This window comes from Mixophyes fleayi, chromosome 1, assembly GCF_038048845.1.
Source record: "Mixophyes fleayi isolate aMixFle1 chromosome 1, aMixFle1.hap1, whole genome shotgun sequence".
Taxonomy (NCBI): domain Eukaryota; kingdom Metazoa; phylum Chordata; class Amphibia; order Anura; family Limnodynastidae; genus Mixophyes; species Mixophyes fleayi.
In genome coordinates, this window is record NC_134402.1 from 356,875,443 (window position 1) to 356,892,038 (window position 16,596).

At 43.2% G+C, this 16,596-nt stretch overlaps 1 protein-coding gene across 1 annotated transcript in view; it reads right to left on the bottom strand.

Annotated features, from left to right (window-relative positions):
• SETD1B (SET domain containing 1B, histone lysine methyltransferase) overlaps positions 1-16,596 on the bottom strand; it is a 50,982-nt gene that overhangs the window by 4,410 nt on the left and 29,976 nt on the right. Inside the window, exons 9-15 of the mRNA XM_075178068.1 lie at positions 14,940-15,027; positions 14,472-14,689; positions 9,538-9,613; positions 6,584-7,024; positions 4,631-6,160; positions 540-706; positions 48-179 (exon numbers count right to left, since the gene is read on the bottom strand). Coding sequence (XP_075034169.1) covers positions 48-179; positions 540-706; positions 4,631-6,160; positions 6,584-7,024; positions 9,538-9,613; positions 14,472-14,689; positions 14,940-15,027 — 2,652 coding nt within the window. The remainder of the gene's footprint in view (positions 1-47; positions 180-539; positions 707-4,630; positions 6,161-6,583; positions 7,025-9,537; positions 9,614-14,471; positions 14,690-14,939; positions 15,028-16,596) is intronic.

Here is a 16,596-nt window from a genome sequence, read left to right on the forward strand (position 1 = left end):
AAGAATCCAGAATGAACTGAACACACAAAGTGACAGGATTACCATACCTTTAGCTGATTAAATTTCAGCAGATCACTATCACAGCTTCCAGTGAAGGAAGAGAGCAGTCTGCGTTGTTCTGATCTTCTCTCAGAGCCTGCTCGGGTGGAGGTGTGAGGCTGAGCTGGGATGCTCTTCCCCTGGATAGTGGGAAACAGCAACATTTGTCAGGCGGACAGCAAAAGCATCGTAGATAAATGTATAAACCTGCGTTTTGTCAAATCACCCAACATGCTAAACTATTGAGGAATGCTTCTCCATTTCATGTATACAGAGGAACACAAGTAAATTGCTGTCACCCATCAGGTTAAAAGCAGCATGTGCTTGGTACACAACTTACACCACAATTGCAGGATAAAACAAAATAAGATCTATCCAACGCACGTCCTGATTTCTCTGACTAAGCCCCCATTCATTGGAACCAAAGACCTATCCAGATAGACATGTAACTGTGTGCCCGCGGGACCACATGCTCCATACACTGTGCAATAAATTCCTACCTGGGTATCATTTAAAGGTTCGTCCGTCAAAGAGCGATTGTTGATGAGGTATTTCAGTTTGTCCTTCTTATCAATCTTATAATAACCCTCACTACGAGCACAGCCGGTGAGGTGCTCCCTTAACCCATCTTCACGCTTTTTCTTCTTAGGAGAATAAACACTGGTTGGTGGGGAGAAGTTAGGGAAAATACAACAGAATGCTTTGCTCTATATAATAACAAAAGTCATGACTATCTTTTAAAAGACTTTCCTTTCCAAAGAGTATCCTTGCACATATTCTCATTTTTTTACACAACATAAGTATCGGATCTTCAGCTCCTGACTCAACTTTATTCTACAATATGAAAATAATAATGAAGGGTATGCGGACATTAGGATATACTGTGGTCATAATATATTATTATAGTAACCAACGTTGGTTATATGGTATACAAAGTACACCTCATATGTTTGTTCTGCTGAAGCAACTTCTGCATGTTGCACTATATGGAATGCTCTCATTGAGGTCAATTATATAAGTGGGTAACACTTGTTTTTGAGCACATACAAATATACAGTTTAATCCAAAGTGCTCCAAAACAATAGCGGCTATGTTAATATATACTACACAGATCAGCTACATAGTCTAAAACAGGGGTGGACATAGGCCAGAAGCCAATGTACTTGGGAGGCCATTGTATTGATGTCAAAGGATTGTTCTATTGTTCCTTAAAACGTTCCTGCTGGGTCCTAAATTATACATTAGTTTATCCATCACTAGTTTAAATGTATTATCCCAATTTAAATGCTTTAACCCATTAATAACAATGCTAAATTCAACTATTATGCAATGTATCGGTATCACTGGGAATAATATTTTCCTCCCAGATTTATTTTATGTTTGTGGAATGATAGGATTAGTCTAATAATATATTTTGTATGGAAAACAAGGCAACTTTTAATGATTCTTTTCCCTTTTTTTGTTATTTTTTTTAAATATAAATAAAATACATAACTTTGGGGAGAAGGGGGTTTGGTTACAGGAAAAAAAAGGAGAGGAAATGAGGGTGGGAAGAAGACGTATAATTACCAGTAAACTTGATATTCCTTTGTATAATTTAGCACTAAACAGGGTAAAGTGGTCTGAGAAGGATGGAGGAATATTAGTACAGGGAGAAGGGAAGAAAAGCAGGGAGAGAGGAATATAGGAAAGGTTGAGTTGAGTTCTCTTTAATTTTGGATTAAAAGTAAGAAAAAGGGATCTCAAGTATAAAAATAATCCATCCAGGTTTGCCATGTCGACAAAGATTGATCATATATTATGCTAGTGATATGCTCCAATTTATATATTTGCCAAACATTGTTAATTAGGGCTGAAATTGAAGGAGGGTCAGGATTTTTCCAGTCCCGTGCAATTAGGCCTCTAGCTGCTGTGAGAATGTGATTAGGGTGCTTCCAGACTCTATGGACTCCGGGAGGTAGACGAGGCAGAGGGGGAAGTTTAGGTGCGTAACCCTGTAAATCAAATCTGACACCTGGAAAAATGGATCAATTTTAAGGCAGGTGCAATTGTGACACAGGGTACCCTGTGTTCACAGAGCTCAGTAAACTTAGGAAAGAAGTTTGATGGGACTATATCCAGCAGAAATTAAAAATTGTGTTCTGTCCAGTCTAAAAAAGCCTTTGGGTTAATGCCAGGTGAGAAAGATGGGTTAAGCCACAGATCATACTTTTAGGATTATCTATTAGTTCAAAAGCGTGGACACAACACTTCCAGACAGTAAAGGGAAAATGGACCATGGGGGGGAAAGATGGTGGACAGGGGGCAGATGTTTGGGATCTAGCCAGTAAATGGTGTAAGGGGGTAGACATGCGTAATACTCCACTTCCACCCATAACTTAGTGTGGGGGTTGGCATGTGCCAGTACAGGTTGAGTAAAGTAGGCAAACCCAAGCCCCCATTTTTAGAATGCCGGAAGAGTACTTTCTGTATGACCCTAGGACGTCTACCAGACCAAATGAATCGAGAGATAATGGACTGCATATCTTTAAGAAAGGAGGAAGGGACCGGTAGCATCTGAAACAAAAAATGGTCGAGGTAGAAAATTCATTTTCACTGCTGCCGCTCTACCAATCCAAGATATAAAATGAGTGTTCCAGGCGATCAGGTCCTGTTTTAGGGTAGCAAATAAGGAAGGGGGGGGGGGGGGGGGGAAGGGGGGAATTAGCCACAAATAATTTGTCATAGTGCTTAGTTAAATAAATACCCAAGTACTTAATTTAATTTTCTGAGGTTGCCAATTAAAATTAAAAGGAAGTTTTTAGGTGTTGTTGTATGTCAGGAGTGAAGTTGAGTCCAAGGGCCTTGGTTTTATCTGGGTTTAATATTAAAATTTGATAGCAGGCCATAGTTTCGGATGTCAGTCATTAGGGTCAGAAGGGACACATAGGGATTCGTAAGTGTGAGAAGGACAACATCTGCATAAAGTGAGTTTTGAGGTCTGTGAACCGGTGGGGATGCTGGTGAAATTAGAATTGTTCCGTATTCTGGCTGCAAGTAGCTCCTTAAGCAAGACAAGAGAAGGGGAGACAAAGGGTAGCCCTGCCTCGTGCCATTACTGATCAGGAATGGGGAGGAAGAAAAATCATATACGAACACGGAGGCCATAGGGTTGAAGTACTAAGAAGCAACGCCTTTAAGAAAGGGTCCGTGGATACTGCAGTGTTGACGGATAAATGGCCAAGAGACTGTCAAATGCTTTTTCAGGGTCACCACCACAGCCAGGATCTTTCATTTGTTAGCCATGTATATTAAATCTATGGCCTTCCCAGTGTTGTCCGCAGTCTGACAGGATAAATCCCACTTGATCTAGATGGACCAATGAGGGAATAATCCAAGAGAGTCTGTTAGCTAATATTTTGCTTAAGCCCAAAATGTAAATCAGCTTGTGCTCCCAAGTACCAGACTTGTTTACTGTACTCAAGGTCAGACAGAAACAAAAAGGTAAATAGTTTAAATTTGAGAGTTGGTGGGAGTAAGAAATAATCCGGTTGGTGGTGGTGGAACAATATCCAAGGTGTAACTCCATTTCATTGGGGCCAGGTCAACATTAGTTCTGAAGGAAACACATGCATTTTTGCATGCACATGACAAACATAATGCATCAGTGTCACTCAAATTCAAGGACAGTCTTAGGGCTCATTCACACCAGCATGTTTTAATAAAAATGTATCTACAAATGCACATGCATCCACAATTAGCAAAGTTTCAGTCCTTTCTCTATTACGCTACAATTATAATCATCCTTTAAACTGAAAGCAACTGTAACAGTCACTGACAGCCATTACAAGCCTAGCAGGAGAGCACAAATGTCAAAGCACTTAAATGTATGCATTGTTATTCTGAGGCCCATCACAGCAGGACATAGCACTGGGTGGGTTTAGGGTTAAACACTTGCTCCATGAACAAGGGCAATGCCATTTTTATAAAGATAGTTCTTACTCATTATACTCTCCCTACTTCTGCTGTCCTGCCACACCAACAGCTCATCTGACTTGGTGAGTCTTACAGGGCTAATGATATTAATAACCAGCTCAGCAACAGTGGCGGATCCAGGGGGGGGCCATCGGGGCAATCGCCCCCCCTAGCAGGGGCTTGCTGCCGGCGGCTGCACACTATGTGCAGGTCCGTTCGGCAGTGACAGTGTGCTGCCCGGCTGCTCTGATTGTGTTTAAAACACAATCAGAGCAGCACACTGTGACTGCCGAGCGGACCTGCACATAGTGTACAGCCGCCGGCAGCCTCAGAAGTCAGAAAGGGGGCGGGGCCTAAATCCCCCCCCCCCCCCCCCCCCCCTAATTCGCCCGGGGTACAAACATTTTCTATATCCGCCCCTACTCAGCAATAGAGGAAAAGCAGAGGTTTGCAGATTGGGTCATTGACTTGTACAACTAATTATGGATTTTATTTTCAATCAATAGTATTTTAAGATCAGGTAAAGCTGCTTGACCAAGATATTTATCCTCTAAACAGCCATTTGCTGTAAATATCTTATGACTTCACTATTCAGTACAGCCATACCACAGATTAGTGTATTTTTAGAAAAGGATATGAGGATGGTAGACCCACAGGGTGTCATTGAGCCAATCCATGCCATTATCTTGTTGTAGCAGCCTATCGTAAGTAATGCACATGTACTTGACATCTTCTTCATCTATTCCTCCGTTCCATATATCATACAGTATGGTCATCTCTTCAAACTCTGAACGAGGCTTGAAGAGAGATCGGGGTGGGGAAAATTCAGGAGATGCAAAACCTGAAATATCAGCAAACTGTTTCTTAAGTCTCCAGTTCCTTGGTTTCTTTAGTTTGGTAATTTCCTCCTCTTCCTTTATCTGCTCCCTCCACTGGTTCTCCAACTCTTTTAATGGGACTTTCTGGTGTATGGCTTCATAACTTTGGATAGGAGGGTGCTCCTCATTCCGGAAGTCTAATGGAACTGCTGCAGGATCTTTAATGCCACAGATTTCACTAGCTTCATCAATGAACACACCTTTACCTAGGGCAATTTCTGTTAATGCAACAATTGGGAGAGTTTCTGATTTTTTCTCAACATCATCATCATCTATTGCTAGGGCCGAAGGAAGGGGTCTTTTGGGCCGTCCAGGTTTCCTCCTACCTGTAGAAGGAAGAGAAGGTGAAGGTGCAGATTCCTCTATGGAAGGCAGCTGTCCCTTAGGCAGCTCAGACTCGCTCTCTTCACTTAATATTTTATCATCAGAAAGGTATGTTGGAGTTACAGATGATTCCAGATCATCAACCGTTAACCTGATGTCCTTTTGGAGATCTCCTCTTGGAGGGCTTGCAAGTGGGATGGGAGAAGGAACACTGTTCAAAATTAAGGAAGCACTGGCCGGTTCTTTAAATGACTTTTCATCCGGCTCGTCAACTGAGGGTTTCTTGCTTGACGGATGACAGGGGAAGGTAGCATTAGAATCAGGGAAAGTTGGAGTGAAGTTAAAGTCTCTTCCAGGAGTCCTTGGAATACCACTGTTAATTATTCCAGGTGATTGAGAAAGGTAGGAGAATGGGCTGCCAGGAATGTGGGGGGACGCAAGAATCAAGCTATTGCCCGTCAGGGGAGCATCACTACCAGGTGTGGCAGGTACAGTGTCCGTGCTCTGGGACTTCCCAAGGTGTGAAACTTTCACAGAGAATTCCCTGCCAGGAGTTCGTGGAAGTTCCTCCTCAGATAGCATTTTTGTGACTGCTAAGTGACCAAAGTTCTTTTCATGGTGAACCTGTGACTCCTCTTCCTTATTGTAACTCTGTGTTAGGGGAAGTGCAGCAAGAGCTGCTTTGGGGACAGCTGGAAAAGGAACCTCTGAATCCGAATGAGCAGTTGTATCTCGTCCAGGTGTCCGAGGACAGAGTACCTCATCCTCTGCAATGAATGCTGCCAACTTTACATGTAGCTGTCGAGTATCAGATGAAATCTCTTCAGGCTTTAGAAGGTTATTTGTTTCACCAAAAGCTCCAGTAGGTGTTAGAGGTCGAACGACTACAGTCTCCTGAGCCTCTGTATTTGGACTCTCTAAAACAGGCTCCAAATGAAGTTCAACATACACTTCTGATTGGTCTACTGCAATGTAAGCACAAACATTATTATTGATTAAAATAATTGACTGATATTCATAATTTTTCATGATGTTTACCATATTTCTGAGTATCAATTAACATGTCAAAAGCCAAAATGGCATATCTAAGGTTAAAAATGGTTGAACTTACAACTAAATATTACATTACATATAAACAAGGATTTTTCAAACCAACAAATCCCAGAAAGCTCAGGTTTTCCAGGACATTCTGAAAACATGTACCACTGGTTTAAAGCAAGTGGTAACCTTAAATATCATTAGTTCTCAAAAGTGAACTTGATTTTTCATCCCGTCAGTCAAGAAAAGAGGTTTAATTCTGTACTTTTGGTTTACTCAGCCATCTCAAATCTATAGCTTTAATAATAGACAAGTAAGCAAACACATGTATGCACAACCACATGCAATACCTTCATTTGATGGTGATGGAGCCTTCTCAATAATTTCCAAAGGTTTATCGGACAGCTTCTCAACCAAGGTTTCCTCTTCAAGTAAATCTTTGGAATAGACCACTGGTGCATCCAAAACTCGATTTTTCAATGTTAAAACTTCCTCCACCGTTGATGGTGTTGGATCTTCAACTGCTTCACCTTCAAGATCTCTCAACTCTTCATCCACTGAAACTTTGGCCGGACTGCTTTGTCCAGATGGGACTCTTGACAGGTCATCATCTCTATCAACCTCAACATCATCTTCCTGTTCCACATCTATTTCCTCATATTCAGACTCGTCCTCTTCATCTTCCTCCTCGTCTTCATCAGATTCAGAGCTGGATTCATACTCTGAGGACTCGTCACTTTCATCAGATGAGTCTGCTTCAGCTTTTGAGGACGTCATACTGGTGGCATCTTCTACAGAAAAAAAGATTAAACATATTTTGTAAACACTTAAACATAACAGCAGGCTTGTGCAATATATACTTCATATACATTTAAAATAAAGTGTATAGAAATCTCAAGAAACAGAAGTCATAATGTTTGATGTCTAATGAAGAAATAATTATAAACAAAAAAAGGTTGATCAATAATACATAAAATATATGCTTGTAACTGCTGGTTACTGGGTACCTCCAGTCAAAAATGATTTCCTCGAATTAAAATCACCATGCTGGGTATTAAAAACTTAGTGTAATAACTACTGATACTTGAACTAAGACTTCACTTAAAATCACTTGCTGAAATCTCAGAAACATGCAGTTGCTGCCTTCTGACATATTTGTTGTTAATATCGGACCCTCCTTAACAAATTCTGCACCGTGAAAACTATCAGTGTAGTCTACCATTTATTTCATAGCTTAAAGATGTGCTAAGGAAAGTCAGGTATTTACAATAAGTCTGTAAAATGGCGGCAACAGTGCACTTCTACTAGAAGTTGTCTGTCAAAAGTTGAGAAGTTCTATTTTAAGTATAAGGAATTCTAGTAACTCACGGTACCGCGCAAAATAATGTTTGAAAACATTTACCCATTACTTCTAGCATGGGCTTGGTTACTTATGCACAGTTTGTCATACTTTGTGGCTTTCTTTTGCTTATGCTGCATTCTTAAAGATTCTATCATTGCTGCAGAACCTTTATACCCGAAATTTTATAACATTAATGTCCCCAGATAATACATTTTTGGCCAGAGGTAATGGCTGTTTTAAATATCTTTCCACCTTCCCCAATGTCCCTGGATCCCGGGTTGTGCCTTCTAAGACTGTTGGGTAAAGGGCAATGGCTGCAACATCACTGAATCACTTTTTTTTTTTTTTGTCCAAAGGGCAACAGCACGTAGGTGCATAGGATCAGTCACTCACAGAAAATGTGTGTGTGTCACGCACTTGGACCAAGGAGTTGTGTCTGCAACACAGGACATTAGAGAAACTAATAAAGAGATGGAGCAAGGAAGAAGCCTTCTACTCAGGCATTTTATTTAAAGAACACTCCAAGTGCTTTTTAGTGCCAACTTGACGGCAACAAGGGGATGAGATAAGAGGAGGAGAGACAGACAAGTGCCAGCTTGTGTCACGAGCCGCTGCGATACGCCGTATCATGGCGTGATCTAGTAGCCGGGCACGTGCTCTAGTTTCTATGCTCTGTTACTTTTCTTTGGGATTATCCTTGTGGCATAGATGTAGGAGGGTGTAGGGACATCCTCCAACTCCAGGGGGAGCTCTCATATGGTTTCATTTATATTTTTATACATGCTTCCTGGTTTATGTTATTACCTATGCCAGTTCTAGCTAGTAATTAATTAGCAGCCTCCTGAGGCCGATTGTCAGCCCTGTTCTCCTCTGTCCTGATTGGCTCTTAGTACTATTTTAAACCTGAGATTGATTACCCGTGTATGACCTTTGCCTGTCCCTGGAACCTGAGCCTGTGACCTTGACCCTTTTGCCTGTACCTGACATTCTCTCTGGTGCTCTGTCCAGTCCGCTGATCCCTGGCCTGCCACTACCTCCTGTACCTGTGTGCTGCCGTGTTAGCATAAACTCATACTACTCTGAGCATAAGACCTGGGGGCATCCGAGTACCTGTGAGCATAACCAGTCTCTACGGGAAAGGCGGCTGCTAAAGGTGAAGACCTCTTCTACCTGTTGTATGAGTTTATGCCGCACTGGTGGCCATAACAGCTTACACTATAGCTGGAGGACCCCCATGCTTCCTTGTTATAGTGGAAAAAAGGCCAGACTGTCTAGCGATAAAGCTGGTTGAGAGAGGCTCATTTTTCCATCATTTATTTTTATTTTACAACGGACTGTGTATGGAATATTTATTTAAATATCTGCCCCAAAACAAAAAAAAACACCAACCTCTCTTGGCGTTTGTGACATATCAAATTTCAGAATTAATAAGGGCAAAATATTATTAGCAAATAAATCTCTGGCAGATTTGTTCATAGAAAATAGTCGCCATTAGCATTGTCAGATGATAACCCAAAAGTGTTAGATGAGGTCAAGGCCCACCGGCATTTACTGTCTGTTGCTGAATAGGATCAACTATATTTTTTGGCCCATACATGCAGTGATTCACAGCCAATTCGGTTTAAAAACAGTCCAACAAAAATGCAGCTTGTATAGGCGTCCTTATTGGTTGAATGGTTTCTCCATGAACAGCATTAATAAAGGTTCATGTCTCTGTGTTGTATTGACTGTTTCCCATCTTTGTGCAGATTTGCTGTTATGTTGTTGAATCATTGTTAAAATTTCACAAATAAAAGCTAAAATAAGGATACCTGCATTTCAGGTTTAACCAGACAAAACAATTAATCTGAACAACAATGCAGTGATCACTAACATTGTCTCTGTCTGAGAATGTATATGCCACTGAAATCATGTCATCAAATACTTGGTAATACACAAAAGCTCAGTAGCAAATATTATTACCATCATCTGAGTCTTGCTCCTCTTCCTTACCGCTGGTTTCTACATCATCATCTTCCTCCTCCGCATCAATATAATGCTGTTCCATAGACAAAATAATAACGTGAATAGATAAAAGACACAAAAGCTTTGACATTAGTAGGTGTAGTAATTGTTTCATATGTACATTATACAATACTTCTAGACCAGGAGATTTCTTATATATGAAAAATAAATTCAGCATCGATAAAGTGGTTACAAAGACAGTAACAGATGAAGATGCTTAAGTGCCCATTCCTTTGTTAAGAACCGTATCTATTTATGCAATTTCTGATTTACTTATAGCACTAAAGGGCAGATTCAATTTCTGACTGCACACTGCCGATCACTATGGTAAGGAATCTCCACTCATTTAGGGGTGCGAGGAAAAAGGAGTCGAGATTCCAGCCAGAGCATCGGCGCGATGCGTCTCCGTGGACCTTCTGTAGACACATTGTGTTGAACTGAATCTCCCCTAACAGTCTAGACACAAAAGCACGTCATACCACTCTGAATACATTAATCTAGTCAACAGGCAGCACAAAAAATGTATATCACTAAATAAATAAACAAATAAATAATATAAAGTTTTCAACTAAAAAAAGGTTTATTAAATGCATACATTTATTAAATTTAAAATAAACCCTGTTGAACCTATGTATAAATGGTGTCTGTTTTAGACAAATGTGCGAGATCCAATGGTTCTGTAACAGATGTAACTGTGCTGAAATGCAATGCAATAGCCCTACCCACACGTAATCTTCTATCCAAGCGCGGTGCGGCTAGTGGTATGCGGTGTGATTGGCAATGGCTGGCTAATCACTCCTGTTGTCTTACACAGACACAGTCCATCTGTAGGTATTAATTTATAAATCTTCAATGAATTAGTCCTGAACACATTCACTAAAGGAGATACAATCATATGTTTATTTCAATTGGTCACGCAAAAAATGCAACTAGACCACTGAATTTGGGAGGGGTCATCAAAGTCATAGTGAACAAATAGACAAACTGAAAAAAGCCTCAGAATTACAGGCCAACTGAGGTCTGCATCCCATTTGGGAACAGAAGATACGCTACAGGCAGTAGCATGGTCTTTCTGGTCAATGAGTGCCTAACCCTGAAAAGGGTGTTCCAAAAACTCTCAGTGACATATCGATGTCCTTAAGAATGGGGATACCGAGGGCTGTACGTCGGCTATTAATAGGCCCTTAGTCGGCAAACACTAAAGAAACTGTTGTTGCAAGTTACTGCTGTGCAGAGTAAAGCTTTCACACAACACCTTCTGTGATTAGCTGAAAATATGACCATCATCTATGCAGGATATCCAGTCAGTGTCCCCGGGTAACCAGCATCCTAATCCGCCGGGTGTCATCTTTAATGCGCTCCACTGTTTCCAAGATGTGAGGAATGCCCTGCAGTACTGTCCATGACATTACTCCTAGGAGTATATTTACTACACTGAGGGTTTGAAAAAGTGGAGATGTTGCCTGAAGCAACCATTCAGGTTTTAGCCATCATTTTGTAGCATGTACTGAATAAATGACAGCTAGAATCTGATTGGTTGCTATAGGCAACATCTCCACTGTTCAACCCTGCAGTTTAGTAAATATACCCCCTAGAGTTCAGTCCCCTGATGGGAAGAAACAGAGCAGGAAGCAGCTGTCTCCAAGGCCTCTCTTACAGCCAATGTGCAAGCAGGACCGAATATACTGCACATCGGGTGAAGAGTATGCCATTTAACCCTTCTTATCATAGACACACTGCAGTGCCCAGGATGAGAGGACAGAAAACTGGAGAGTCCGCAGCACAAATAGTACACCCCAAGTACATTTGCCCCATGGCTAAGGCCAGGGGACAGTAGTGAGTACTGGGATCATATATTACACTTGCACACTCCTGGGCAAGGGCCTGTCCTTATTGATGGTGTCAATGTAGTACCACAGGGGTGTACTACACTTTGTTACCAAGGCAGTAAGGAACAGTTTAAGTTGTCCATTGGGTGCTGGTATAAAGAACACAGCATTTTTCTTTTCTTAAAGAGCTAAAATACAAAAACATAACTAAAAATAGGACACAGTCCTGTATGATGTTGATGAGGGTGTGGGTATGGTATAAATGTGGGTGTAGCTTGCTTCAGAAAGGACACAAACTATGAACAAGAACCGGCAAAAGCACTATGTGGCCGAGTCCCCATCATTCCCAAAATCAGCAGTGCACCCAGGGCGGCCATCAGGGGGGGTACGGCCAGTACTGCTGTGAGGGGCCCGGACAGACCTCTCCGTCTGTCCGGACTCCATGGACTGTCCGGGCTCCGCAGTTACCGACCGTTCTGCCCCTTTTTTTTTCTTACCTTCTTCTCCGCGATGCTGCAGCTCTGTCTCCCAGACTCTGATAGGCTGGAAGCGCGGCGACGTCATCACTGCGCGCCGTGCTCCCACTGTATCAATGACCGGGAGCTGCAGCATCTCGGATGAGAAGGTAAGTAAATTAGCTATTCTTGTGTTTTTTTTGAGGGCGGAGAGGGCAGAGCCTGGGGGACCATAACTGTAGAGGGAGGGGGGAGAGGGAGAGAGGGGGGGGGGGAAGAGGGGGACCTTAACTGTGGAGGCGGGGGGGGGGGGGGGGAGAACAATAACTGTGCTTGCAGGGAGGGGAGAGGGGGACATTTACTTTGGGGGGAGGGGAATACTTACTGTGATGAGAGGAATGGGGGAGAATGTACTGTGAAGAGGGATAGGGGGTGCACATGTGTGTGGGGGGGGGGCACATGTGTGGGGGGGGCACATGTGTGGGGAGGGGGGGGGCACATGTGTGGGGAGGGGGGGCCCCATCCCCGCAAGATTAATTAGTACTAGGCCCCACAGTTTCTGATGGCAGCCCTGAGTGCACCTGTGTAAAATATATTATAGGAAAAAAAAAAGTGTTAGCTGTTTATTTTTAACTTCCTAAAATACATATTAAAGAGAACCAATTAGCCTGATGATCTAGTGTGGATCTCGATAGTCTGACTGTCTTCTCCATTACCAAGTATGGGGAATGAAAGAAGGTCACTTCAAAATCACCTCAGTAAATCTAGGCAGCATTTGAATGCACCCTACACAAGCAAAATAAGAGATGGGTCCGGCAGTATTTGAACTACTGCACTCCGATTCTCCACATGAGGATAGTAGGGCAGATAGCACTGGACGGGTTCAAATAATTACGGATCATGCGCTGCCCCTTAGGGAGGTGTTCTATGAGGCAAAGGACTACAGCTACACTCCAAGCACTCTGGCTGTCCAGCTTCCCTGGAACGGATTACAACTTAGAGGTTGACCCAGAGAAGAAAGTGAAATTGGGAGAGAGGTTTAAAGATGAAAACTTCCAGCCTAATATAACGCAGCCTGAGCGAGAAAAGGGCTGTGCCCAGGGTCGGACTGGGCCACCGGGGGGCCGGGATATCCCCCAGTAGGCCCTGACCCTGATTGCTCCCCTCTTCGTTGGTGGGGAGAGCGGGTAACTTTAAAACTTTCGCACTGAATGTCGGGCATGACGTCATCACGCCTGATGTTCAGCGAGGAGCGGTGCAGAGAGGAGTTGGCAAGAAGAGAGAAGACAAAAGAAGAGAAGAGAGAAGCCAATAGAAAAGGTAAGTACTATTTTCGGGGTTAGGGGTGTTAGGGATATTAGGGTTAACCCTAATCCAAGTCGCGCTTGAGGAGGACATCATTTTCGGGAGCTGGCAACACACCCAGTCGTCATCTGAACAGATCTGCATTCCAGTAAGTACTTCTTTTTCCAGGTCGGCCTACTCTTCAGTCGGACTCCTCATGTCGTGCTGTCATTTGTCGGGGTAGTCCGTACCTTAAATAGGTACTATACCCAGAGGAAGGCCTAAGTATTAATTGTGGGTCCTATTGATTTAACGCCGAAGCTGGTTGGAATTTTCTAAATGTACCCATTTTTCTCCCCAAATAGGGCCCTCAACATTCCAGGATCCAGACAAGCCGCAACTAAAGAAACAGCCACAGGTGGTGAAAGAAACTACAGCCAGGACAGTCTGTCAAATGTTCCGAGTCTAGTGGGACAATCCTGATTTTTGGTGACTGTTCTGCCCAATCTAAGGGGCAGGTCAAGACTGTGTGTTCTTTATATACACACACTGCATTCTTTTTATACTACACTATGGCGCTAGCTGTCCTTCAGGGCTGACCACTCCCCCTCTAGTGTCTGGTTTCGCCTCTTTGATGGCTGGCCAGACCCCCTCTGGTGGGCTCCTAGCGTTGCAGTCCCCCCTGTGGGCCCTTCATGCCCCAGTCAGACACTGGCTGCGCTCTCTGGCCCTTATGGTGTATGGACAAGGCAGTGACCCTTACCCTGCTACTGAAAATAATGTGAAACTTAAAAGCACGTTACAGGTTTATCGCTCATCATAGATAAAGGATTTAATCTGGATTGGGGGCTAGCAAAGAAGTGGTGCAGTAGATACTCACAACACCAAGAAACACAAGCGGTTCCAAGTGCCAGTGAAGGAGTGGAGAGTGGTGGAGATACCCTTCTACAACTGAGTTATGAAAATTTTGATCGTCACTATTCATTACAGGACAGCCAATTACTAACCATCTAGTGAATAGCTTGCCAGTGTTTGACTATCAGAAACTTGAGTGTTTACTTCAGAATTAAAGGTTAATGGTGGAAGAATGTTCATAGATGGCACTGGAAGAATTTTCAACACGTCTCAATGATATTTGTCACTAAGATGGTAGTTTAATGCAGACAGATGGTCGTGTATGGAAATTAAATATAAAACAATATCTTCTTACAGAAGTGTCTATAATGATTAATGGTTCTCTCCTATATTGATCAACATGACATCACATTTTTTTTTTTTTATAACATTGTATCCCTCTCAAGAAAAAAAACAAACTGGTACATACCTTACTGGACAGTACTCCCTCTGAACGACCATCTTGTTCCTCATCTTTCTCAGATGTTATGTCCTCCTTATCGGACGGCTCTTCCACCTCACTTTCCACCTCTTCTTCACCCTCACTGTCTAGGGGTCTTGCTGGTCTTCTGTGGACATTAACTGAATCTGTGTCCTTCTTGGCTAGATCCGACAGAGTATCCAGTACATCTCTCTCTCGTTCACACTCTGAAACGGCAAAATCGGGTTAAAACAACTAACTTCACCCACTGATTTGTTTATCACGCTGTGGTGCGCAAAGCACTAGCAGGAGATATAATGCTTAGGAATAGAATTTTCATTTACATGCCCAGCCATAACAAATGAAGCACTTGAGGTAAACTGTTCCATGAAACACATTCATGCGATCAAAGGGGAAAAACACTCAGTGCAAAGTGTAAACTTGATCGGTTTAGATTTCTAAATTGTGATTACAAACCTTCATCTTCCTCATCCACAGAAGGCGAGGGACGAATCCTCTTCTGATCTCCAACCAGTGCAGCTTCAGGTGGTTCCTTCCTCTTCACCTTTGTGAGAGAACAAAATAGTTGAACATCTGTTTTTCAATAAACCAACTAAACGGTGTAAACATAAACCGTACAGAAATGGGGAATTATCATCAACTGTACTGTTACCTCTGTGGAAAGTAAATACTTGTATATTGATTTTTCATTTTTAATAAAAAAAAAAAAACCTGAAAAACCCCCCAACAAATAATTAAAAAAATTCATTTAACAGATCCATCAAAATAATTATGTGTAATTATGATATTATTACAATGTTACACATACTAAATTACTCAATACCATGATAATCCAAAAGTTCCAAACGGAAAACTATTGTCAAAGCTCAAGATGATACAATATAAAAGATAAATCAGAACGGGTTCATGAGTTATAACACACTATGCCAGTGGTTCCCAAACTTTTGCAGTTCGCGGCACCCTTAGAGTCTCCATAATTTTTTCAAGGCACCCCTCCAAAATAATTAAGGAGCAGTCATATTTTTAGAAGTAGTTGGGTCAAAAAATTGTAATAAGTATTTAGGTCAGGACAGAAATACTTATTTAGTTGCATGCAAAAATGCCCCCTCTCACGCTGCCCCCCCTCCTCTGACCCCTCACAAGCTGTCCACCCTCCTCTGACCCCTCACAAGCTGTCCCCCCCCCTCCTCTGACCCCTCACAAGCTGTCCCCCCCCCTCCTCTGACCCCTCACAAGCTGTCCCCCCCCCTCCTCTGACCCCTCACAAGCTGTCCCCCGCTCCTCTGACCCCTCACAAGCTGTCCCCCCCTCCTCTGACCCCTCACAAGCTGTCCCCCCGCCTCTGCCCCCTCACGCGCTGTCCCCCCGCCTCTGCCCCCTCACGCGCTGTCCCCCCGCCTCTGCCCTCTCTCACGCTGTCCCCCCGCCTCTGCCCTCTCTCACGCTGTCCCCCCGCCTCTGCCCTCTCTCACGCTGTCCTCCCTCCTCGGCCCCCTCTCACGCTGTCCCTCCTCCTCTGCCCCCTCTCACGCTGTCCCCCCGCATCTGCCCCCTCTCACGCTGTTCCTCCTCCTCTGCCCTCTCTCACGATGTCCCCCCTCCTCTGCCCTCTCTCACGCTGCTCTCTTTCACTATCCCTCTCACTCTGCCCCCTCTGCTGCGGGCCATCCATAGAAAAAAAACTAAGAACGGCCGGCTCTCCTGGAAGTCAGACCTGCCCGGAATTCAGGAGTGTGCAAGATTGGTCATTACCATCCCCTTAAAAATAGGAAACAGGAGTACTGCTTGCTTTACTAAAAACATACATAAATGACATAGGCACTACTACAAAAATGATAATTACCATCTGCTAATAATCATTTTAATTTTGAAATGGGTCCATCCTTCAACCCTCCTCTCTGCTGGAGAAATCGGTGTGCTGGGGATTTTGCTTCTTTCTGGGACAGTTGTTCGATAGTACTAAACATTAAACACAAATCAACCTCTGCCACGGGCCAGCCATAGAGAAAAAAAGCAAAGAACACAAAACTTACCAATCCGCGCAGCGCCGGGACCCAGCATCCTCCTCTCTCACGCAGCTTGTCAAATCAGTGACAAGCTGCGTGAAGGGAGA